Raw genomic sequence first — 24,881 nt, forward strand, 5'->3', positions numbered from 1 at the left:
AGCCGGTATCTTAAGGTATTACTGTATTTGAATCGTGTGGATCAATATTACACATTAAAAAGTGTAAAAAAAAAAGATTTTCAGAATGCAACATACAATTATACTTCGATTACAATGATCTTTCATACAGAAATTGACTGCTTATCACAATACATTTGCGTCTTTTAAGTCTATCCTTACGACTAAATCTCTGGCAAGAATCTGAGCAGGAAAAGGGTTTCTGACCGTCGTGGGTAATTGTGTTTTTGAGATGTTCCTGCCACAAATTGAGCAAAAAAAGGGCTTTTCTCCTGTGCGGGTTGTTAAGTCTTCTTTTCAGGTTTTTCAATTGTGTAGCTTTTTAATTGGGCTGTTGTAGCAAATCTGTGGCGACAGACTGAGCAGGAAAACATAGTTCTCCGGTGTGGGTTAATAAGTGTTCTTTTAAGCGTCTGCTTTGGGAAAATGTTCGACCACAAACTGAGCAGGAAAAGGTTTTTTTGCCAGTGTGGGTCCCTGTGTGTCGTTGTAAATCTTGCTTTTGAGAAAAGGCTTTACCGCAAACTGTACACAAAAATGGCTTTTCACCCGAGTGTGTTCTTGAATGACTAATTAAGTGTCCCTTCCGTGTGAATCTTTGACCACAAACTGAACACGAAAATGATTTTTCACCAGAGTGGGTTCTTGCGTGACAACTTAAGTTTCCCTTCTGTGTGAATGTTTGACCACAAACTGAACACGAAAATGGTTTTTCACCAGTGTGGGTTCTTGTGTGAGTTTTTAACGTTCCCCTTTCTGTAAATGTTTTACCACAAACTGAGCACAAAAATGGTTTTTCACCAGTGTGGGTTCTTGCGTGACGATTTAAGTCTCCCTTGTGTGTGAATGTTTGACCACAAACTGAGCAGGAAAATGTTTTTCACCCGTGTGGGAAGGCGGCGAAGGGACAGGAAACAGAAGCGTGGATGCCGTGCGGGCCTTGCTGCTAAGCTGAAACAACAACCACACCGAGCTTCGCTTCCTAGTATCCTTTTGACCAACGCCCGATCCATCACCCACAAAATGGATGAGTTGGAACTTCGTATTGCTACCAACAGCTTTGTTAGAAACTGTAATATTATTATCATCTCAGAAACGTGGCTACACCCGCATATCCCCGACGCGGCGGTATCGCTAGCTAGCCGAACGCTTTTTCGCTTCGACCGTTCAAAAGTATTAACAGGCAAAGGCAAGGGCGGAGGACTGTGCATGTATATACATAATGAATGGTGTTGTGACAGTAAAATTATTGACACTCACTGTTCCCCGGATTTAGAGTTATTAGCAATACGATGTAGGCCCTATTATCTACCAAGAGAGCTTAACGTCGTCATAGCAACGGCTATCTATATACCTCCGAATGCTAACGTTAACACGGCACTTAACCTCCTGCTAACGGCTGTTAACAAACAACAGCTTGACCACCCCGATGGAGTTTTTATTGTCGCTGGTGATTTCAACAAGGCGTGTTTAAAGACTGTTTTACCTAAGTTTATTCAATACGTAAATTGTAATACTAGAGGAGACAAAACTCTTGACCATGTCTATTCTAACATCAAACATGCTTATAAAGCCACTTCCCTCCCTCACCTAGCTGGATCAGATCACCTCTGCCTATCTCTCACCCCCGCTTACACTCCACTCCGGAGGCAAACAACGCCACAAATAAAGACAATAAAAACTTGGCCCGACAACGCACTCTCTCAGCTGCAGGACTGCTTTTCCCGCACCAACTGGGAACTTTTTGTACACGACAACCTCCAGGACTACACGGACTCTGTACTTTCTTACATAAAAAACTGCATCGACAACGTCACTATAGATAAACGAATACGGGCACTGCCGTGGTGTTTGTAGAGCATGAGAGCTTGTCCGTGACGTGGACCCCCAGGAATTTAAAGGACTGGACCCTGTCTACACATACTCCATTTATGAGGAGTGGGGCCAGATCTGTGCCGTGTTTGCGAAAGTCCAAGATTATTTCTTTAGTTTTCGTGGTGTTCAGTGTGAGATTGTTCACCGAGCACCACTCCTCAGACACGACTCCATTTCCTCAGGGTACTTAGGAAGAACAACTTGGGCTCCAATCTTCTGAGAACCTTCTATAGAACCACTGTAGAGAGCATCCTGGCGTACGGCATCACAGTGTGGTACGCTGGAAGCACGGCGGCAGACAAAAAGGCCATGCAGAAAGTGATTAACACTGCCCAGAGGATTGTCGGCTGCTCTCTGCCCTCACTTGAAGACATTGCCAGTCCGCGTTACCTCAGCAGAGCCAAGAACATCATAGGGGACCCTTACCACCCTGGTCACAATCTGTTCCAGCTGCTGCCCTCTGGCAGACGCTATAGGTCCCACAAAGCTCGGACAAATAGGCTTAAGGACAGTTTTTTCCCCACATCCATCAGACATCTAAACTCGCGCTAACATATCCCCCCTTCCCTTCTGCGGCATATGAATAGATGTTTGGTTGGTGATCTGCCTCCTACTAGCTGACTTGAGGGAAGGTAAGTGGCAGACAGTGTGCGGTAATCGAGAGGTAAGCGACCTGTATCCACAACAGCGGAATGACAAATTACAAGTCCGTAACTAACACTTATTTAGGTGTTTTGCCGATTAAACGTAGCTTATGGAGAAGCACCATCAATTTCGTCACACGCAGTTTCTGCGTGTGATGACAAGTAGGCTTTTGTGTTGTGGTAATGACGACATGGCCTATGTCCGATTATTATTATTATTATTATTGTGTGGCCTTCTAAGTGGTGCTTTAGAGAAAAGGATTTACCGCAAACTGCACACGAAAATGGTTTTTCACCAGTGTGGGTTCTTGTGTGCCTTTTAAAGTTTCCCTTGTCTGTGAATTCTTGACCACAAACTGAACATGAAAATGGTTTTTCACCTATGTGTGTTCTTGCATGACTAATTAAGTGTCCCTTCTGTGTGAATGTTTGACCACAAACTGAACACGAAAATGGTTTTTCACCTGTGTGGGTTCTTGCATGACTAATTAAGCTTCCCTTCTGTGTGAATATTTGACCACAAACTGAACATGAAAATGTTTTTTCACCTGTGTGGGTTCTTGTGTGGGTTTTTAAGTTTCCCTTTTCTGTGAATCTTTGACCACAAACTGAACACGAAAATCTTTTTTCACCAGTGTGGGTTCTTGTGTGTATTTTAAAATTTCCCTTGTGTGTAAATGTTTTACCACAAACTGTACATGATAAGGGTTTCTCCCCAGTCTGGCTCCTCATATGTGTTTTCAAATTTGACTTTTTCCCAAAAGTTTTCCCACACTGAAAGCATTTGCAGAGTTTGTCGCCACTGGGATTTTTCTTAACATCTTCAACATCATCATCGTCAAAAAGCAAGATGTTGCCATCTGATAAAGGAGCAATTACATTTTCTGCTCGCCATCCTTCTGTTGAGCTGCCGCTCAGAAGCTCCGCTCCTCTGTTGGCCACGCCCTGATCATCTTCACTCTTGAAAGGCTCACCAGTTGACCATTTGACACATTCCTCGTTTTTGATTGGAGGTTGCTCTTCTCTTTTACACTGTTGAGAGAACTCTGGCTCCTCCTCTTTAATTTGGGGCCATGCTGAGGCTTTTTCAGGCTCCACCCCTTCGCTAGCCACGCCCAGAAAATCCCTTTTCACGGACTCACCTGGTAACCAGGTGAAATGATCTTCCTCCTTTTTGATTGGAAATTGCTCGTCTCCCATTTGTTGTTGAGGGAACTCTGGCTCCTCCTCTTTAATTAGGGGCCATGTTGTGGTGTTTGGAGGCTTCGATCCTCCGTTGGCCACGCCCAGAACATATTCCCTCTTCACGAACTCAACTTCCCCTTCAAGGTCAACAGACTCCTGCCCATCAGCACCAAGATCATTTCTGAAACCTGCAAAGACACGAAGATAAATCATTAACCATTTTCCAATTATAAAATGACTGAATTTCTTGTTCACAGAAATGAAACCAAACGGAAGAGGGCGCCATACATTCCTTTTGTCACCATGCAGTACTTATTTTGCCGTTTAATATACCCGGATAAATTAAATGATTTTTTCGTGTTCGAGCCTCCCGTTTGTGCGCCATTTAATATACCCCTGCCGTTTAATATACCCTGGTATATTAAACGGCAACTCAGCTTTTTGGGCAAGACTTGTATGGTGTTCATGGGGGCATAATTATAGATACTTAAGTTCATTAAAATTCCAAGTCAGACTTTATTCAGCAGTAAGTAGTAGTCGGACAAAGACTCCGAATCGCTGTCAGCAACAGACTTCTCTTCAATGACGACTTCATCTTCATCCTCACTTTCAGCTTCCTCCTCCAGTCCTAAATTTGGCAAGGGCTCTTTGGTTTTCTTTTTCTGCTCCAGCAAAGCTTTCAAGCCGGAGTTCAGTTCAGCGTTGCAGTGGGCTTCCCCTTTCTCCTTGATGCTACAACATTCAAACGCTTTGCGGAATTTGGTTGCATCCAGCATTTACGTGCTGCGGGACACAAACTGTACTACCTGATCCCAGCCTGGCCGCCTCCTGTTTCTTTTCTGGGTGAATTCCTTCTTTCCGTTCTCGAACCAGTCCTCCCACAAAACATTGATGCACCCCGTCATGGCATAAAGAATGCGTAGAGTAGTATTCTCATCAACAGCCAAATGTGTGTTAAAACTGTTTTTGTGGTGTATTTTTACAAAGAAAATGACTAGTGGGGAGTAAAGTATCTTCACAGGTGATGGTAGGCCCTTAAAATTAGCCCAAATCTTTTTTGGAGCCTTTTAATTGAAAACATGCTCTTTTATGATTAACATTTTAACTCAGTTACAATGCTTTCAACAAAGGGGAGGCATTAAAAAAGCATTATCTTTTATTCAAGAGTCTTTCATTATTTTGTGGATTTTTATTTAAAGAAACCAAATGTTTCCTTTTTTGTGGGTTTTCATATAGAGAAAAATACATAAAAAATAAATTAAAAAAGCAAAATGGTTGAAATCACTTATTTTTACATTTTTGTTATTTTTATTAAAACAAAAAAAACTCAGTATTAGATTTTTAATTGAAAATGTTTTGGTTTTCCCCCCAGAAAAATAGTGGGTAAAAGACTACATATTAAATTTATTTATAATTACATTTGAATTTTAACATTAAAAATGAAGTACTTCGCAGCACGCACCACAGAGTGGCAGCGGGCCAGATTTGGCCCTCGAGCCGCAACTTTGACACCGTTGTTTGAACGCTGCTTTCGTTATTGTTTAGTGCATCTGCATCTTCATTTTTTGCATTTTAAATTTACAGCATGTAAGTAAGTGTTATGTTACTCAAGCATGCAGCCAAAAATGGAGGGCGAGTATCAGGAATAACTCTTCAATGCCTCTGGGGGGCGCTCGCGCTTTGCGTAATAACGAAAAAAAAAAACATTGTTTGTGATAAGGATACAATAAGAGGAAAGCTATACGTTTTTCTGCCGTTGTTAAAGGATAAACACGTTGAGAGTCATTCTTTCCGTCCTAGAGTGGTCACATTAAAATAGAAATAGTTTTTATTACGTCTTTCTTCGAACGGCGCTAGTGCAAATTCATGAAAAAGTACGAACGCTATAATAATTTTACGTCAATAGAATACCTTTAAGCCTTTTTCCCTTAAAAAATAAGGGAAATAATGTAAATAAAAAGTCAACCCACCTTCTAGTCTATATCCTTTGAGGTCAAAAAGTTCCTCCTGGAACTTTGGCTGTTTCGTTCCTGCGGACATTTCCACGCGTGGATTCTGATGACGACGGCGCCTTTGTTGATAGCTGCTAGCTAAAATAAGCTAAAGAAGGGCGCAAAGTTCAAAGTTCTTCGACGACTTGAAGACTTACTTGTTCCTTTGATACATGCTAGCAGGCTAATTGAACGTAGGCCGTAAAGCTTCAACGAGGTCTTGAAAATGATTTTGACTTATATTTAAGGCCGTAAAGTAGCTAATGCTAGAAACGTCGGCGACGCATAGGTTGAGTTAGGTGACGAATATTGCGCATGCGCGGTTATAGCGTCACTTCTTTTGATAGCATTCGCTTTATAAATGCAAAAGAGTCGGACATAGGAAATAAATATTCTTCAAATGGTCTGACATGTGGTTTGAGCAAAAATGTTTGCGCAGGTTTGAATTAAATTGAAAATGTAATTAAACATAAATCCAGTGGCGGGAGGTGCTTTCTGGTAGCGCCTTCAACGTATCAATCCAATCCTCAAAAACTATTTTATGGCAATAAAACCTCTACTGCAGCTACAGCTGCGAAACAAAAAATATTCAATAAATTAATATACAAAAATGGGGTAAAATCCACTTCCTAGCATCATTTATTGATTGGATACAAATACTGGAGCTTTTGAGACATTACAACCAGGCCAGGGGGGTGATTTTTCCCGGGAAAAGACAGCGATGGACGTCAATGGTGAAACGCCAAAAATTAAACTGGGGAAAAATCCACTTCCTAGCAGCATTTTGTGATTAAATACAAACACTGGATCTTAAATACAAACACTGGAGCTTTTCAGATATCAGAACTTGGCCCACAATTGAAATATTATTTAGGAATATAGCCATATTTTACTCACCAAAAATCCTTTTTACACAATATCCATCCTCCTTTCTTTCTTCCTTCTTTCCTATCGCCATCGAAGCTAATGATGAAAGTCGAGCCTGTCCTGTCATATTTCCGGCATAGTCCATTTTGAAAATAGCTTTAAATCAACACAACAATATACTATTTGCTTCTGGAGCTAAGTTAGCGCGCTGAAAGTGCCGCACACACCATTTTCCGGGCTGTAACAGGCTTGCTAGCTTCGGAGTTGACCGCCCTTTCTTAATGATGTCCATTTTTTTTACTGGAAAAGTCCGTCTGGAAAATAGCTTTGTGAGCAAACAGAATGCATTTGTTTTTGCTTCTGTCGGCCATTGTGGGTGGAGTTTGCGATCTCGGCTGCCTCGGGTACTGCTTTGGCCCGCCTACTAGCCAATCATAGTTTGTGAAAGCAATGACATGTCCCAGCCAGCAAAATGCTAACGCCTATGAAAAATCATTGTGGGGTTGCCAACTCGAAATCTGATTGGTTAAAAGCAACAGTCTAGTTTAATGCAGCAGAGCCTGCAAGAACTGATTGTGAAGGCTTTGAGGCAGATCTGATCTGGCAACAAATAATTAGCTTCCTTTCATTGCTTTTCCCCTGGTTGCACTGCTTCCAGATGTGTGTTTTCATATTGAAGCATTTAACCAATCACATTTCAGCCATTATTTGTTGCCAGATCAGATCTGCCTCAAAGCCCTCACAATCAGTTCTGCGGGCTCTGCTGCATTAAACTAGACTGTTGCTTTTAACCAATCTGATTTTGAGTTGGCAACCCCACAATGCTTTTTCATACGCATTAGCATTTTGCTGGCTGGGATACGTCATTGCTTTCACCAACTATGATTGGCTAGTAGGCGGGCCAAAGCCAAGAGATCGCAAACTCCACCCACAATGGCCGACAGAAGCAAAAACAAATGGATTCTGTTGCAGATTCGCTCACAAAGCTATTTTCCAGACGGACTTTTCCAGAAAAAAATGGACATCATTAAGAAAGGGTGGTCAACTCCGAAGCTAGCAAGCCTGGTACAGCCGGGAAAAGGGTGTGCGCGCCATTTTCAGTGTGCTAACTACAAAGAGCTACCAAACTGTATTTGGAGCTAGCTGCACAAGCAAATATATTGTTGTGTTGATTTAAAGCAATTTTCAAGACGGACTATGCCGGAAATATGACAGGACAGGCTCGACTTTCATCATTAGCTTCGATGGCGATAGAAAAGAAGGAAGAAAGAAAGGAGGATGGATATTGTGTACAGTTAAAAAGGATTTTTGGTGAGTAAAATATGGCTATATTCCTAAAAAATATTTCAATTGTGGGCCCGGTTCTGATATCTGAAAATCTCCAATGTTTGTATTTAAGCTCGTGTTTGTATTTAATCACTAAATGCTGCTAGGAAGTGGATTTTACCCCATTGTACCCCAGTTTAATTTTTGCCGTTTCGCCATTGACGTCCATCGCTGTCTTTTCCCGAGGAAATCACGCCCCTGGCCTGGTTGTAATGTCTCAAAAGGTCCAGTATTTGTATTCAATCAATAAATGCTGCTAGGAAGTGGATTTTACCTAATTTTAGTGCATTTTTTGTCATTTCACGTATGGACGTATATGGACGTATCGACGTTCATCGCTGTCTTTTTACCGGGGAAATGATACTCCGGGCCCGGTTCTGATGTCTAAAAAGGTCCAGTATTTGTACTTAATCAATAAATGCTGTTTTCGGCTGGATTTTACCCCATTTTCGGGCAATGTTTGCCCGTACGCCATTGACGTTCATCGCTGTCTTTTCCCGGGAAAATCACCTCCTGGCCTGGTTTTAATGTCTGAAAAGCTCCAGTATTTGTATTTAATCATGAAATGCTGCTAGGAAGTGGATTTTACCCCCTTTTTGTGCATTGATTTATTGATTGATTATTTTTCATGTGTCGCAGCTGTAACTGCAGTAGAGGTTTTATAGCCATAAAATAGTTTTAGAGGATTGGATTGATACGTTGAAGGCGCTACGAGAAAATGCAATATATATATATATATATATATATATATATATATATATATATATATATATATATATATATATATATATATATACATACATACATACATACATACATACATACAAACATATTTCTGTGTATAGGCCGTCTGCAGACTGTTCTGTGCCTACATGTATCTATGCATCTTTTTGTTTCTGTGGTGCAATGTTTCGCATATCAATTAATACTCTTTTTGGGATTGACTCATTTTGTTGTTGTTGTGTATACTGTGCAGTAAGTGTTTGAGCTGCTTCTTTAGCTGCTGTATCTGCTCTAGCCTTTCCTCTACTGATTCTGTCGCTGCTTTTAGTATGTGCCTTACATTTGCATACAGCTATGTGGCTGGGAAGCAGTACTGCATTAAGTAATTGTTTCAGCAGTTCGGCATGTTGTACTGATTTTCCTGTGGATCTTTTCATCCCTCTTCTATTCCATTGTGCAGCAAATACATGTAGAGTGGAGTGTGCATATTGGCTGTCTGTATAAATTGTGACCTTTCGACCTTTAAACAATGTGCACGCCTTTGTTAATGCTATAATTTCTGCAGTTAGATCTGAGAGATTAGATGGCAGTTATTCTGCACATAGGGCTTTGTTGTCTGTAACGACTGCGAATCCTACTTGATTTTTCATTTGTTCTGGTTTGGATGCTGATCCATCTACGTATACATCAGTGCTATCTGGAATAGGAGTGTCTTTTAGATCTGGTCTTGGTTTGCAGCCTTTGTTGGTTCTTTCATCACATTGGTGTGGATTTCCGTCTTCTTTAGTTGGTATTAACGTTGCTGGGTTCATGATATTGCATCGCTTAATGGTGAGCTGGGGTTGCGATAACAATGTGGCTGTTGTGGCCATGTGTCTTGCTGGTGACAGGAACGACATTTTTGTTTGTGTTATCAGTAGATCCACTTCATGGGGGACTTGGAGTGTGAGTGGATGGAACAGTACAAGTTCAGCTGTCTTCTGGACGGCTAATGCTGCTGCGCTCACTGCTAGCACACACGGGGGTAGAGCAGCTGCTTGTTTTGAGTAGAACGCTACTGGTTTCATCTTTGTTCCATGTGGTTGTAGTAATACTGATGTCATGAACGTCCCTTTGCAAGTCACTGTTTGGGTGAATGTTTTTTTTATAGTCAGGAAGCGCCAAGACTCATGATTCCAAGATTTGTTGCTTGACTTCCATGAATGTTCGGTTTCTTTCTTCAGTCCATGTTACTGGGTCCCTCATTGTCATCTCAGTAGCGTAGATCATGTCTAGCAGTGGTTGAGTTAGTTCTGCATAGTTTGGAATCCAACTCCTGCAGTAGTTAGTTAGGCCTAAGAAGGCCATCATTTGTTTTTTTGTCTGTGGTTTCGGACATTGCTGGATGGCTTCTCGTCTTCCATCCGTTAGTTCCCTTCCTTTCTGTGAGACTCGATGTCCCAGGAAGGTGACTGACTCCAGACAGTACTGCAGTTTCTTCAGCAACACATTGTTCCCAGTTTGCTCCAGATGTTTGAATAATCTGATCGCTTCTTCTTTGTTTTCCTCTTCTGTGAGACTGGCTATCTGTATGTCGTCTACATATACAGTGGTACCTCGTCATACGACCGCTCGTCATACAAAATGCTCGTCTTACGGGGGAAATTTCGATCGAATAATTCGCCCGTTATGCGGTCAAAATTTCGTAATGCGACCAAGCCAGGTCTTTTTTGCATATCTTTCGTGTATAACAATATTTACGAGCATGGAACTAATTAATTCAGACGAGTTTCTCATACGACCAGGAAACGCACAACGCGCATGCAAAAAGAGGGCTTTCTGGGTAATGAAGTATACTCCTGCACACATTACCCATAGGCAATGGATACCTTTCTCAGAATAAAACTTCATTACCCACAATCACTACGTGGGAAGCTCAGCTATGTCATTTCCTGTTATTCTTTCTTAGGAAAGGTCCCGCCATTGTTCCTTAAAGACTATTTCTCGTTGGCATGTGGTCGTGCGTTATCCTATTGTGAGGACATTTGTGTGCATCATTTTGGGAATATTTTGAAGGCAATACAACAGCAAACAGTCCATCGATAGCGAACGTGACGCCGCAGGCGTGGCAAACCGCCAACCCGAAAAACGAAGGTAACAAAAGATTACAACAAAATTAGAATTCAGTTTTGTGTAAAGTTACATTAAACGTATGTTTGAGTGTCTGTATATACTAATCCAAGTTAATTTACATTTTCTTGTTCCTTTTACGAGTGCGTTGTCGTGGGGAAAAAAAAGGAACCCCCCGCCCACGCCCCCAAACGTCTGTCTCCCGTCGGCGAAATCTGCCCAATTTTAGTTAGATTAAACACATTTTATTACTATTAAACCACTTGTTATGTGTTACTTTGTTAATAGATGGCGAATTAGAAGAAAAAAAAAATCCAATCCAATATCCTGTTTTTGGTGTTTTTTCAGAGGGCTGGAACGAATAGATTTGTTTTCCATTCATTTCAATGGAAAACGTCCGCTCGAGTTATGAGAATCTCGTCATACGAGCTCAGTTCCGGAACGGATTAAGCTTGTATCTCGAGGTACCACTGTACTAGGATCTGTGTGGTGTCTTTATGTTCATGCTGACTTATACATGCCGCGATCTCTTGTGAGAATATTGTGGGGCTGTCACAGAAACCCCGTGGCAGCCTTGAGTATGTGTATTTGGTTCCCTCGAACGTGAAACCAGGAACAAGGAAAAAATATAAATAAAATACATTTTACTTCAAATATGTATCAGATTTTAAATACTTTTTTTCATGCTTCCATTTCAGATCATTTCAACAAATTCAATAAAAGGACTTCTGAGTAATTTCTGTTAATATTCCAACCTATTTTCCGTGAAATGAGATCTAAAAACTCCCTTTATTAACACCAAGAGGTGCGTTCGGGGTCACCTCGGAAATGACAGCATCACAAACGATAACTTCAATTGTAATGAGGAAACACAAATGATATTGACAGAACCCAAAGATATATTAAAACTTGAGAAAAATGAAGTGCACAAAAGGGTTGCCCCATAAATTTTGTCCTTTTTTTGTGATTTTTTGACCACAAACAGTGGGCGGGAAAGGCTGTTCTCAAGTGTGGGTTCGTGTGTGTCTTTTTAAACTGTTTTTGTGACAGAATCTTTGGCCACAAACTGGACAGGCAAAAGGTTTCTCCCCAGTGTGGGTTCTTATGTGTGATTTTAACAGTTGACCTCGAGTAAAGCCTTGCCCACAAACTGAGCAGGAGAAAGGTTTTTCTCCAGTGTGGGTGGTTATATGTATTTTTAAAGAGTTCTTGTGACTGAATCTTTGACCACAAATTAAGCAGCAAAAAGTTTTTTCTCCGGTGTGGGTTCTTGCGTGTGATTTTAGGAGTTGACTTCGTGTGAACCCTTGACCGCAAACGGAGCAGGAAAAAGGTTTCTCGCCAGTGTGGGTTCTTGTGTGTATTTTCAAGTTGCCCTTCAGGGTGAATCTTTGACTACAAATTGAGCAGGAAAAGGGTTTCTCGCCAGTGTGGGTTCTTGCGTGGCATTTTAAGTGCTGCCTTTGCGTGAACGTTTGCCCACACACGGAGCAGCAAAATGGTCTCTCTCCCGTGTGTGTTCTTGTGTGGCCTTCCAAATGTTGCTTTTGAGTGAATCTTTGGCCACAAACTGAGCAGCAAAAAGGTTTTTCGCCACTGTGAGTTCTAATGTGTTTTTTCAAATTGGACTTATTACTCAGTATTTTCCCACACTGAGAGCATTTGCAGAGTTTGTCATCGGCGTCTGGCAACTGCGGTGCGATGTCGTCGCTAACTGGTGGAGGAGCGATGACGTCGTCTGCTTGCAATCCCTCTGTTGAGCTGCTGGGAAGCTCCGCCCCTCTATTCACCTCAGTGAGGCCATCTTCTTCAAGGTAAGGTAGCTCTTCTTGCTCCTTTGTGATTGGAAGTTTCTCTTTTATCTTTTGCTGTTGAGAGGGCTCTGGCTCCTCCTCTTTTAATTGGTAGAGCTCAATTATTTCCTCTTTAACACCAGGGGACTCAGACTCCTGGGAATCAGTGACAAGATATTTCTTGAAACCTGCAGAACAATAAAACATTTTATGGACCGTCTATCCCAATATGGCATGTCGTTTCCATGACAACGGTAGTCATCTAGACATCTAATCATTAATAAGGGGAGTATTTAGCCAAGGTAGACAGGTATGGAAGAGAGAATCTTGAAACATGAATTGTAGTTGTTGTGAGACAGCCAATAAGAGCCCAGTAGAGGGTAGCAAGGTTTTAAAGCAGGGGTCTCAAACTCGCGGCCCGCGGGCCAACTGCGGCCCTCGGGACGATAATTTGCGGCCCCCGTCTTAATATGAAAGACTAATGTTCGTGCGGCCCGCAAGATTGATATGAATGACACTTGTTGTGTTCGGAGCTGAATGAACCAATCACGGTGAGGTATACGGCTCTGGAGGGCGGGACATCGGCCGGGCTGTCCAGTGCCTCGCTCACTCACTCAATCATTCCTCCAATCAGCTGGGCGGAGGAGAAGACGTGAAGCCGATCACTCCGCTCGGCGCGCACACTCCTCCGCTGCTCTCAGCATAGAAATGAATGAGTTAAGTTCAACCCGAGACTCATTCCAAGTGGAAACACATATTACAGAGCCCCAGAGATGTCTCTTTCAAAGCCTGCCGTGAAGAGAAAGGTCGGTGATGAGCACAGACAGTTTCAAGCCAGTCTTAAAACACGTCTTCTGAGGCAACAGGATTTCTTCAAGAAGGCTACCAAAGACAGTAATGCAGCAGTCGAAGCTAGCTACGCCGTTTGTGAGTTGATTGCTAAAGCAGGAAAGCCATTCACAGAAGGTGAATTTATCAAAAAGTGCATATTACAGGCTGCACATATTGTCTGTCCAGAAAAGAAAAGTCAGTTCAACCACATCAGCCTTTCTGCCAACACCGTGGCAGAGCGCATTTCTGACCTGTCAAGTGACATTTATGATCAACTGTGTGAGAAAGCACAATGTTTCAGTGTATATTCAGTGGCTCTTGATGAGACCACAAACATCACAGACACTGCCCAGCTCGCAATATATGTCCGTGGTGTTGATGACAATTTTGAAGTAATGGAGGAGTTGCTCACAGCAATTCCAATGCATGGCCAGACCACCGCTAAGGAAATATTTCACCAGCTGTGTGATGCCATTGAGAATGCCGGTTTGCCATGGAAGAGCTTTGTTGGAATAACAACCGATGGAGCCCCATCAATGACAGGGAGAAAGAATGGACTGGTAGCACTTGTTCAAAAAAAGTTGTCTCAGCAGAGGAAACGTGTTGAAGAGATTTTTTGAGTTGAGAGCAGAAGTAAAAGACTTCATGGAGATAGACGGGGTTGCTGTTCCTGTGCTAAGTGATCCCAAATGGCTCATGGACTTGGCTTTTCTTGTTGATATCACACATGAGCTTAATGTACTGAACAAGAAGCTACAAGGCCAGGGGCAACTTGTCAGTGCTGCCTATGACAACGTGAGAGCATTCTGCACTAAACTTGTGTTATGGAAAGCCCAGCTCTCTCAGACAAACCTTTGCCATTTCCCAGCATGCAAGGCTCTCGTGGATGCAGGCACACCATTCAGTGGTGAGAAGTATGTTGAGGCCATTTCGAAGCTACAGGAGGAATTTGATCACAGATTTGCAGACTTCAAGACACACACAGCCACATTTCAAATTTTTGCGGACCCCTTCTCCTTTGATGTGCAAGATGCCCCTCCTGAGCTTCAAATGGAGCTCATTGACCTGCAGTGCAACTCTGCACTCAAAGCCAAGTTCAGGGAGGTGAGTGGAGAAGCAGACAAGCTTGGGCAATTTTTGAGAGAGTTGACCCCCAGCTTCCCTGAACTTTCCCGAATGTTCAAGCGGACCATGTTGGGAGCACATACTTGTGTGAGAAGCTCTTCTCCACCTTGAACTTCAATAAGTCCAAGTACAGGTCCAGACTTACTGATGAGCATATTCAAGCTCTACTGAGGGTCTCCACTGCTTCCTCCCTCAAGCCAAATGTGACTCAGCTATGTGAGAAGAAGCGCTGCCAGGTCTCTAGCAGCAAGAAGTAGGCAAGAGAAGCCGTGTTCAGAATATTTCATGTTCAATGTTCCATTCAAGTTCAGAAAGTTAAAGGTTAAAGAGCTGTTAATACAGACATTTGAAACAGAATAAAAATTATTAGTTTTCTCTACTTAGCCAGCCAGTGTATATCTACTGTATGCTCATTATTATTATTTTATTTTTTTTATTACTGATTTATTTATTTTTTTAATTCATCTTTAAGTTAATTTATTTAATTCATTATTTTTTGTTAAAAAATAAAGATATTTGATAACGTTGGAATGTTTTATCAGCGCTTTTCTTGTGGCAATCCTGATGCGGCCCAGTCTCACCCAGACTCGGCCTCTAGCGGCCCCCAGGTAAATTGAGTTTGAGACCCCTGTTTTAAAGTGAGAATCAATGCATCTGTGACAATATTTTCAAAATAAGATAACGGATAAGGACATGCATTTACTTTTTGAGGGATTTTCTAACTTGGATCTTTTTTGTATCTCGAGTCACTCATTTGCAGAGAAAAAAATGTTGTAACCTGAAAATTTCGCAACTAGAGGCATTCATTCGTAAGTAGAGGTATGACTGTATTTGATTTGAAAAAAATGCTTGAGGCGACCTTTCATGCTTGCGGACTCTTCGATCTCCTCCTCCTTGATGAACAGCGACCATTCTTTCTCGTCTTTGATGGGTGGAGGCTCCGGATGCCGAGTTTGGCCAATATCTGCAAAACCAGCAAAACACAAATCATATTTCTTCCTTTGCAAACCCGTGTTCACGAAACTCATCCAATTTGGCATTTATTTATATTAAAATGAAGTCATAACCCACTTAGCAAAAGAGCCAACTCATAAACAATCCAAGTTAGCAAACATCTTTACGTAAAATTTTCATCCCAGAATGCCAAAATTCACATTAAAAAACGTGAAATTTCAAAAATCCATGTTACAAATTGTGGAATTTCAAAAGTTTAAGTTACAAAATGTCTCATTTAAAAAATACAAACAATCGGGACTTGACTTCCCCAGAAATGTGAATACTCGTCATATTTTATTTTGAAATTCGAGAGTGAGGAGGTGTTGCAGATCAATGTCTAAATTCTTTGACATGTATTTTTTCCACAAAAAGCTTGTTTCTGAGTTATTTTTACCATGAAATAGATTTTTTTTTGTGAAATATACCAACGCCTATGACTAAAGAACAGAAAAAAAAGTAGAAATTATTAGTTTAATATTGCTTTTGGTAGGTTCTATATTATTACAGTCATGGCATAAAGTACTATGTGGAATTTAAAAGATGATTAGCAATCTTTAAAAAATGCTGTCAAAGAATAGATTGGTAAAGAAAACTATTAAATAGTACTTTATATATTTGAAGGAATCTTCTTTTAAGAAACGTTTACTTGGGAGAGAGAGAATAAACACAAAATGTGGCAACAATAGAAAACGAATAAACAAGTAAAAGCACCTTTTGCAAACAGTCGATACTTGATGGCGTCATGTTCTTAGTGTGAGTGTATTTTTTTTAGGTCGCCTGCTCGAATTGTTTATTTTGCGTACATTTGCAATATGGTAGGAACTGATGAAAAAAATCACAAATTCACAAATTGTAACAAAAAAACAGGAAGAGTCAACTCACCTGACATTTTCAGGCTTGATATTTGCTTGCTAGACGAAGCGTTAATTTCAAGATTCTTATTTCCTCACTTTGCTAGCAGCTAAACTCAGCTAGGCTAAACTAAGCACGCCAAAAATATCAACCTTAATCAAAACGACTCGAGATTAAAACGATTTTTTGCGTGTGTTCTCGGATGGATTTCGCCCACTTTTTATTGGATTAGTCATACGGCTAAGAAGTGATTAAAAAAGGAAATCGCTTTCCAAAAGGACAGCTAGCGCCGTTCGACAGCAAATGGACGAAACGGCGAGTGGTGATGACGTCATAAACAAGCGGCGAAGATTTTGCCTTCAGACGGGAAAAACATAAAAAAGAGAAAAGAAAAAACGAATAGAAATACAAAACATATATGCGGAAAATTGTGTGAATTATTAACCTTTTCTCTAATGGAAAATATTATTAACAGACAACAACAAGATAATAACTAAATCATTTAATGTATAAATGCCATTAGGATATAAGCACTATATAGAGACACATGTCAACGCATTTGCCAGGTTTAACCAGTGGCGGGCGGTGCATTTCACACCTGGGCCTTCAATAGTGCTACGTGTGAATCAATCCAACCCTCAATAAGTATTTTACAGTGGCGGGCCGTCAGGGCCTTCAAGGCCTTCTCTGCTGGCCTAAGAAATATCTGAATTATATTATATTTTGTCCATCAATACTTATTATTCCAAATGGTCTGTTAGCTTCCTTTCATTGCTTTCCCCCCTGGTTGCACTGCTTCCAGATGTGTTTTCATATTGAAGCATTTAACCAATCACATTTCAGCCATTATTTGTTGCCAGATCAGATCTGCCCCAAAGCCTTCAAAATCAGTTTTGCGGGGTCTGCTGCATTAAACAAGACTGTTGCTTTTAACCAATCAGATTTTGAATTGGCAACCCCACAATGATTTTTCATACGCATTAGCATTTTGCTGGCTGGGACATGTCATTGCTTTCACCCTCTATTATTGGCTTGCTAGAGTAGACGGGCCAAAAGCTAGAATAAGGCAGCCAGACTAGCAAACTCCACGCACAATGGCCAACGCAGGAAAGCAAATGGATTCGGTTGCAAATTTGCTGGCAAAGCCATTTTCTACACAGACTTTTACAGAAAAAACGGACATCATTAAGAAAGGGCGGTCAACTCCGAAGCTAGCAAGCCTGTTACAGCCGGGAAAAGCGTGTGTTCGGACCTTTCAGTGCGCTAACTACGAGCGCTATCCTTGGCTCATGGGCTCCGATGAACACAGCAAATTATATTGCTGGGAGTGCTTGTTATTTGCCACCGATCGACATGGTGTTTGGAGCAACACTGGATTTGCAAATTTGTCTTGTTTAACCAAAGCAGCGAGACACCAAAGCTCTGCCGGACACTTACAAGCAACGGTCCGCTCCAAAACTTTTGGAGATACTCGAGTGGAGTTACAATTAAACGAGCAAGTGCGCAGGGAAACGGAGCGCCACAACGAAAAGGTAAAGAAAAATAGGGAAATCTTAAAAAGTTTGATAGACCGTCATTTTTTTGGGCAAGCAGGAACTTTCATTTCGGGGACACAATGAAAGCGCTGCCTCCCCAAACAAAGGAAATTATGTGGAACTTCTTTCTCTTTTTGCTGAGAAAAACCCGGATTTACATTACCACCTGTCGACTAATAAAGTATTTAGTGGCACGTCGGGCAGAATACAAAACGACCTGATCACTGCTATTGCTCAAGTGATGGATGAAGAGATCAGAAGCGAAATAAAAAAGTACAGTTTGTCTCTATAATGGTGGATGAGACGACAGACGCGAGTAACGCAGCGCAGCTCGCACTGGTTCTGCGTTACGTCACGGGCAAAGGTGTCAAGGAGCGGTTCGTCAGATTTGAAAATGTTACCACTGGGAAGCGAGCCGATGACGTTGCAGGTCTCATCATTCAATTTTTGGTGGAAAATGAATGTCTGGGTAAAGTTGTGGCACAGTGTTATTACGGTGCAGCAGTCATGTCTTCTGGATTAAATGGGGTGCAGGCTAAAGTTAAGGAGAGAGCACCGTTAGCTTTATTCATACACTGCTATGCCCATCGGCTCAATTTAGTACTGACTCAGGGGGCCTCAAAGCTTAAAGAATGCAAGATATTTTTTGCTCACCTGAATGGATTTGCTGCATTTTATTCGAGATCACCTCGACGCACACAGCTGCTGGACGAAATCTGCCAGTGGCGTCTGCCCCGTGTGGCACCAACACGGTGGCAGTCGCATCCAGGGTGGTCAATACAGTATTTGAGAAGAGAGCTGCTCTAAAGGAACTGTTTCATCACATCCTGGAGCATCATGACGAGTACGACGAGGAGTCTGTGCGGTGTGCTGATGGATTTAAAGCACGTCTGGATGATTTTGAATTTTGTTTTTTGCTTCACACATTTATTGGCATTTTTGAGCATTCAGACGTGCTTTTTTCAATACTACAGAACCACAAACTGGATGTACAGTTTTGTCTTGCAAGAGTAAAGGAGTTTTGCGGCACAGTTGAACGCGAGAGGAACCGATATGAGGAAATCTACGACGCCACCGAACGCAGTGCGGGTGCTCCAAGCGCACGAAGAGGTCAAGCGCAAAATTCTCGCGTGCACTACCAACAACTTCACAACAGGATTCTGGACAATATTATTTGCCAGACGCAGATCAGATTTCAAGAACACGAAAGACGTATGTTTCTCTCACTCCTCGACTTGCAGATGTTTCAGGAATACCAGGAAACTTTCCCACATGCAGCCTTCTCCACTTTAACGCAGAGCCACGGAACACTTTTCGATCTGCCTCGGCTAAGAACAGAACTGATAGTTATGTATGCCATGGATGATTTTGCAGGAAAATCTCCCACTGATCTCCCTGACTTCCTTCAGCAGAAAAATCTGAGTGAGAGCATGGGGCAGCTGTACACATTAGTGTGTTTGGCAGTGACCATCCCCGTGTCCACTGCTTCTGTCGAACGGACGTTTTCAGCCCTAAATAGACTAAAAACTTATGCCAGAAATACAACAGGACAGACTAGACTTTCAGCATTAGCTTTGATGGCCATAGAAAGGAACTTCTTGATGGACCTGAAACGCACGTGTAATCTGTACGACAGAGTAATTGAAATCTTCTTGAGGAAAGAAAGAAGGATGGATTTTGTGTATAAATAAAAAGATTTTTTGTTGAGTAAACTGTCTATTTTCTGAAATAATATTTAAATATTTGAGGTTATTATTGATTCTTTTTATATGTGTCGCAGCTGTAGCTGCATTAAAGGTTTTATAGGCATAAAATACTTATTGAGGGTTGGATTGATTCACACGTAGCACTATTGAAGGCCCAGGTGTGAAATGCACCGCCTGCCACTGGTATTTTATGGCGTTGAAGGCGCTACCAGAAAATGCACCGCCCGCCACTGCTTTTACGTAATTATTGATAATTCTAAAGAGTTTCCCCCAGTGTGGAATTATTTTGATCATATCATGAACGATTTGTTCTGCGCATGCGCTTTAAGCGTTGCCTCCTTCTTTAGCCGCAAGTGATTTATGCTCAATTTAGTTTTCAATTTAATTCAAACCTGCGCAATATTTTTGCTAAAACCATATGTCAGACCATTTGATGAATATTTATTTCCTATGTCCCACTCTCTTGCATTTATAAAGCGAATGTCATCGAAAGAAGTGACGCTTTATTCGCGCATGCGCAAAATTCGTCACTTAACCGAACCTATGCGTCGCGGACGTGTTTAGCATTAGCTACTTTACGGCCTTAAATATCAGACAAAATCATTTTCAAGACTTCGTTGAAGCTTTACGGCCTACTTTCAATTAGCCTCCTAGCATATATCGAAGGAACAAGTCTTCAAGTTGTCGAAGAACAATGAAGCTTTGCGCTCCACTTTAGCTTAATTTAAGCTAGCACCTATCAACAAAGGCGCCGCCATCATCAGAATCCATGTGTGGAAATGTCCACAGGAACAAAACGGCCAAAGTTCCAGTAGGAACTTTTTCACCTCAAAGGATATAGACTAGAAGGTGGGTTGACTTTTTATTTCCTTTAATTCCCTTAATGTTTAAGGGAAAAATACATTTAAGGCTTAAACGTATAATATTGACGTACAATTATAGCATTCATGAATTCGCACTAGCGCCGTTCGAAGAAAGACGTAATAAAATTATTTCTATTTTAATGTGACCACTCTAGGACGGAAAGAATGAGTCTCAACGTGTTTATCCTTTAACAACGGCAGGAAAACGTAGCTTTCCTCTTATTGTATCCTTATCACAAACAATGTATTTTTCGTTAATACGCAAAGCGCAAGCGCCCCCCAGAGGCATTGAAGAGTCATTCCTGCTACTCGCCCTCCATTTTTGGCTACATGCTTAAGTAACATAACACTTACTTACATGCTGTAAATTTAAAATGCAAAAAATGAAGATGCAGATCCACTAAACAACAACAAGAGCAGCGTTCAAACAAAGGTGTCACAGTTGCGGCCCGAGGGCCAAATCTGGCCCGCTGCCACTCTGGTGCAGCCTGCGAAGTACTTAATTTTTAAGGTTAAAATTCAAATGTAATTATAAATAAATTGAAAATGTACTCATTTACCCACTATTTTTTTCTAGAAAACCCCCCAAACATTTTTGATAAAAAAATCTAATATTATTTTTTTTGTTTTGTTTTAATAAAAATAACAAAACTGTAAAAATAAGTGATTTGAACCATTTTGCTTTTTAAATTTAATTTTAATTTATTTTTCTCTATATGAAAAACCACAAAAAGGAAATATTTTGTTTCTTTAAATAAAAATCCCCAAAATAATGATAGGCTAGCTTGAATAAAAGATAATGCTTTTTTAATGCCTCCCCTTTGGTGAAAGCATTGTAACTGAATTAAAATCTTAAACATAAAAGAGAATGTTTTCAATTAATAGGCTCCAAAAAAGATTCAGGCAAATTTTAAGGGCCTACCAGCACTTGTGAAGATACTTTACTCCCCACTTGTCATTTTCTTTGTAAAAATACACCCAAAAAAGTTTTAAAAACATTTGGCTGTTGACAAGAATACTATAGTGTTACCGTATTTTGCAGTTTAATATAGACCCCCCCCCCCCATTTTATATACCGAGGTATATTAAAAAGGCAGGGGTATTTTTAATGTTGCACAAACGGGAAGGTACGATCCATTCAATGTTCCCTCTAATTTTTCGTTGGTCTGAGCAGAAAGTCAACCTCCCTGAGCGCACTGAGTACCAGTGTGAGCGACATCATCGGTACTCGGATGATTTGCCTAAAGACGTTTCGCCGACGGACGTTTGACAGACGGGCAGGTCGCCGAATGGACGTTCCGCCGAACGTTCATTCGGCCGAACGGAGGTTTCGCCGAAACGGGATTTGCGCGCTCGCCCCGCCCCCGGATCGTGTGCGTACAAGTTTTTCAACCTCGGCCCGCGGGCCATATACGGCCCGTTAGGATTTTTAATCCGGCCCGCCGCCGGTGTTCAAATTATAGTAAAAATCAATGTTAGTCTACCATCAATGGCAGCCCGGGAATAAGCACTCTTGGGCGGGCAGATGTAGCAGAACCGAGCCGTAAAATGACAGCAATCGGGTCAAATCCATCCTAAAACAGCATTTAATGATTAAATACAAATACTGGAGCTCTTTGGACATTAGAACCGAGCCCAGGGAAGTGAATTCCTCGGTAAAATGTCGTGATGATATCGCGATGGAGGCAAAAAAAACGTCTATATACGGCCATTCGCCAAACGGCTCAAAATGCTCTCAAATTCGGTCAAATCCAGCCGAAAACAGCGTTTAATGATTAAATACAAATACTGGAGCTCTTTGGACATTAGAACCGAGCCCAGGGAAGTGAATTCCTCGGTAAAATGTCGCGATGATGTCGCTATGGAGGCAAAAAAATGTCCATATACATCCATTCGCCAAACGGCTCAAAATGCTCTCAAATTCGGTCAAATCCAGCTGAAAACAGCGTTTAATGATTAAATACAAATACTAGTATTTGTATTTAATCATTAAACGCCGTTTGAACGAATGTTCATTCAGAGACCTGTCCGTCTGTCAAACGTCCGTCGGCGAAACGTCTTTAGGCGAATCATCCGGTCACGACATCATCATTGCTCGCTATGGGCACACCAGTATCACACCTGCCACAAGCAGGTGCATGACTCAATGTTCCCTCTAATTTTTCATGTAAAACATGCTGTAAAACACGAAAAACATAAGTGGACAGAGCTACTGCCACTGGCTGCCGCTTAAACGGCGCCATCATGAAGAAAGGGGTTAAAAAAAAAAAAAAAAATCTGTTTTTTTTTTTTACTGCGCGCCATAGGATTGCTGCTGCGCAGAGAAGACGAGAGTAGTGCGCAATTGCGCACGCGGGCAGCTTAGAGGGAACAGTGGATCCACTACGCACTCTTTATGCTGTGACGGGGTGCATCAACGTTTTGTGGGAGGACTGGTTCGAGAACGGAAAGAAGAAACATTTACAAATAAGAGAAGTTTAAAAGGACACACAAGAATCCACATTGGAGAAAAATGTTTTCCTGCTCAGTCTGTGGCCACAGATTTGCTACAACAGCCCAATTAAAAAGCTACACAATTCAAAAACCTTTTCCAGGCGCAGTTAATGTTCCAACATTTTCACAGAAGGGAACCTGAAAAGAAAACCTGACAAACCGCAGTGGCGAAAAGCCCTTTCTTTGCTCAATTTGTGGTACAACACATTGGTTAAAAAGACTTAATAATACATAATATTAAGTTTGTTGCCAATGATTTATTCATAAGACATAAAAGACACAAATGTGTGTGTGTATGTGTATGTTATCTATTAATTGGCAAAAATGACGAGAATCCCTTGTCATTTTTGAATCATGTTGATAAAATAATCTGCTGTGAATTTGTCTCTGTTTGAAAGAGAAAAACAAGTCAAGTATTGTTTTATTTCATTCAATCTTCAGAATGTTCTATTAGCTTTGTAGACTACATTCTTTTCCTTTTTTTAACTATAAGAACTGACTTTGAGTTCATTTTGGAGTAGTTCTTTTCGCTTTTTATATTTATCCAAACTGATTTGATTTGTATGTAAATAGACCTGGCAGTCGGTATATGAAGTCAAAAGTGAATTATTTTTTTAATTTTATTTTAATGTTGAACAAGCAGATAATACTCAATATTCTTATGTGTAATCATTAGAATGAAAAAAATATTGATGGCTTGAAACTTGTCGTTGTGATTGTCCATTGCTTTCACCTGTGGTCACCTCCCCTGTGTGTCACCGTGTGCGGTCGATTGGTCGCCGGTCTTTTGGTCGCGGTCTTTAGGTCGCCCGGAAGGTTGGTCGTCGTCTTTTGGGTCGCCGGTCTTTTTTTGTTGCCGGTCTTTGGGTCGTCTTTTGGTCGCCTGATCGGCTACTGCCATCTACTGTCAACTTATTAAATAGCAGATGGTGTTTTTATTGAAGCAGTCCAATGAACCTTCATTCTCTCTGGGAGAACTTGCAATGTTGAAATACTTTAGATTAGATGGTCATTTTTATCAAACAAATAAAAGTATTAGTATACTTTTAGTTAGACAGTATTTAGATCGTTTCAACAGTATTTAGACTCTAAATACTGTTGAAACGATCTAAATACTGTTGAAAAGATCTAAATATCTAATATCAAAATATCAATAAGAGCACTCATTTAACACATCGGCTGCTGCCATTGACTGTCATAGGCGTCCAATGAACCTTCATTCTCTCTGGGAGAACTTGCAATGTTGAAATACTTTAGATTAGATGGTCATTTTTATCAAACATCAAAATATCAATAAGAGCACTCATTTAACACATCGGCTGCTGCCATTGACTGACATAGGCGTCCAATGAACCTTCATTCTCTCTGGGAGAATGAATGGGAGAATCTGTCTTAAGGTAGAAAAATGGTTAAGAATGGCAAGAAAAGTGTTCCAAAAGCGGAGTAATAGTTTTTAAAACAGCATTTAATGATTAAATACAAATACTGGAGCTTTTCAGACATTAATTGCAGAAAAACAAGATGGCGGCGCACACGGATGCAGCGGCTTTTGGCTTTCCAGTTTGGTGTATTCTTTTCTCAATCCTATCGTTATTTACCAACATCTGCGAGGCAAACTTTTCCTACAGTCGCCACGACTTAATTGCTATCGGAAGGAGATGCGATATATCCGATGTCACAACGAACTACCAACGAACCTACGATATCCCCGAGGACATCTCGAGACCTCCGTGGATAGTCAGCCCACTCAAAGCACGACGAAGGAGGCGAAGGAGGCGAAGGCGGCGGAGAGAAAGGAAGCAAAAGCGCGGTTGTCGGGCGGGCCTTGCTGCTAAGCTAAGTCAACAACCACACCGAGCACCGCTCCCGAGTATCTTTTTGACCAACGCCAGATCCATCACCCACAAAATGGACGAGTTGGAACTTCGAATTGCCACCAACAGCTTTGT

At 41.2% G+C, this 24,881-nt stretch overlaps 2 protein-coding genes and 1 long non-coding RNA gene across 3 annotated transcripts; 1 reads left to right on the forward strand and 2 right to left on the reverse strand.

Annotated features, from left to right (window-relative positions):
* Positions 1–745: 745 nt before the first annotated feature.
* On the reverse strand, positions 746–6,224 carry LOC144065606 (uncharacterized). The gene is made up of 2 exons (XM_077588596.1): positions 5,693–6,224; positions 746–3,910 (listed from the first exon to the last, which is right to left on the reverse strand). The coding sequence occupies exons 1-2, from the start codon at positions 5,760–5,762 to the stop codon at positions 2,646–2,648; spliced, it is 1,335 nt and encodes a 444-aa protein (XP_077444722.1). The 5' UTR covers positions 5,763–6,224; the 3' UTR covers positions 746–2,645.
* A 5,284-nt stretch (positions 6,225–11,508) lies between these two features.
* Positions 11,509–16,682, reverse strand: LOC144065621 (uncharacterized). The gene is made up of 3 exons (XM_077588615.1): positions 16,366–16,682; positions 15,347–15,451; positions 11,509–12,719 (listed from the first exon to the last, which is right to left on the reverse strand). Exons 1-3 carry the CDS (start codon positions 16,370–16,372, stop codon positions 11,743–11,745), a joined length of 1,089 nt encoding a protein of 362 aa, XP_077444741.1. The 5' UTR covers positions 16,373–16,682; the 3' UTR covers positions 11,509–11,742.
* A 3,303-nt stretch (positions 16,683–19,985) lies between these two features.
* LOC144065668 (uncharacterized) lies at positions 19,986–23,635 on the forward strand. Its single transcript, XR_013297250.1, has 2 exons — positions 19,986–20,425; positions 22,746–23,635. It is a non-coding gene; the product is annotated as an uncharacterized LOC144065668 (long non-coding RNA).
* The last annotated feature ends 1,246 nt before the right edge of the window (positions 23,636–24,881 follow it).

Source organism: Stigmatopora argus, chromosome 20 (genome assembly GCF_051989625.1).
Source record: "Stigmatopora argus isolate UIUO_Sarg chromosome 20, RoL_Sarg_1.0, whole genome shotgun sequence".
Classification (NCBI taxonomy): domain Eukaryota; kingdom Metazoa; phylum Chordata; class Actinopteri; order Syngnathiformes; family Syngnathidae; genus Stigmatopora; species Stigmatopora argus.

Bases quoted from the DNA above. Each gene is read 5' to 3' on its own strand.
- LOC144065606 (XM_077588596.1), bottom strand. From the start codon at position 5,762: ATGTCCGCAGGAACGAAACAGCCAAAGTTCCAGGAGGAACTTTTTGAC. The intron at 3,911-5,692 runs GTGGGTTGACTT...GTGTCTTTGCAG, and splicing joins CAAAGGATATAGACTAGAAG to GTTTCAGAAATGATCTTGGT.
- LOC144065621 (XM_077588615.1), bottom strand. The intron at 12,720-15,346 runs GTCGCCTCAAGC...ATTGTTCTGCAG, and splicing joins AGAGTCCGCAAGCATGAAAG to GTTTCAAGAAATATCTTGTC.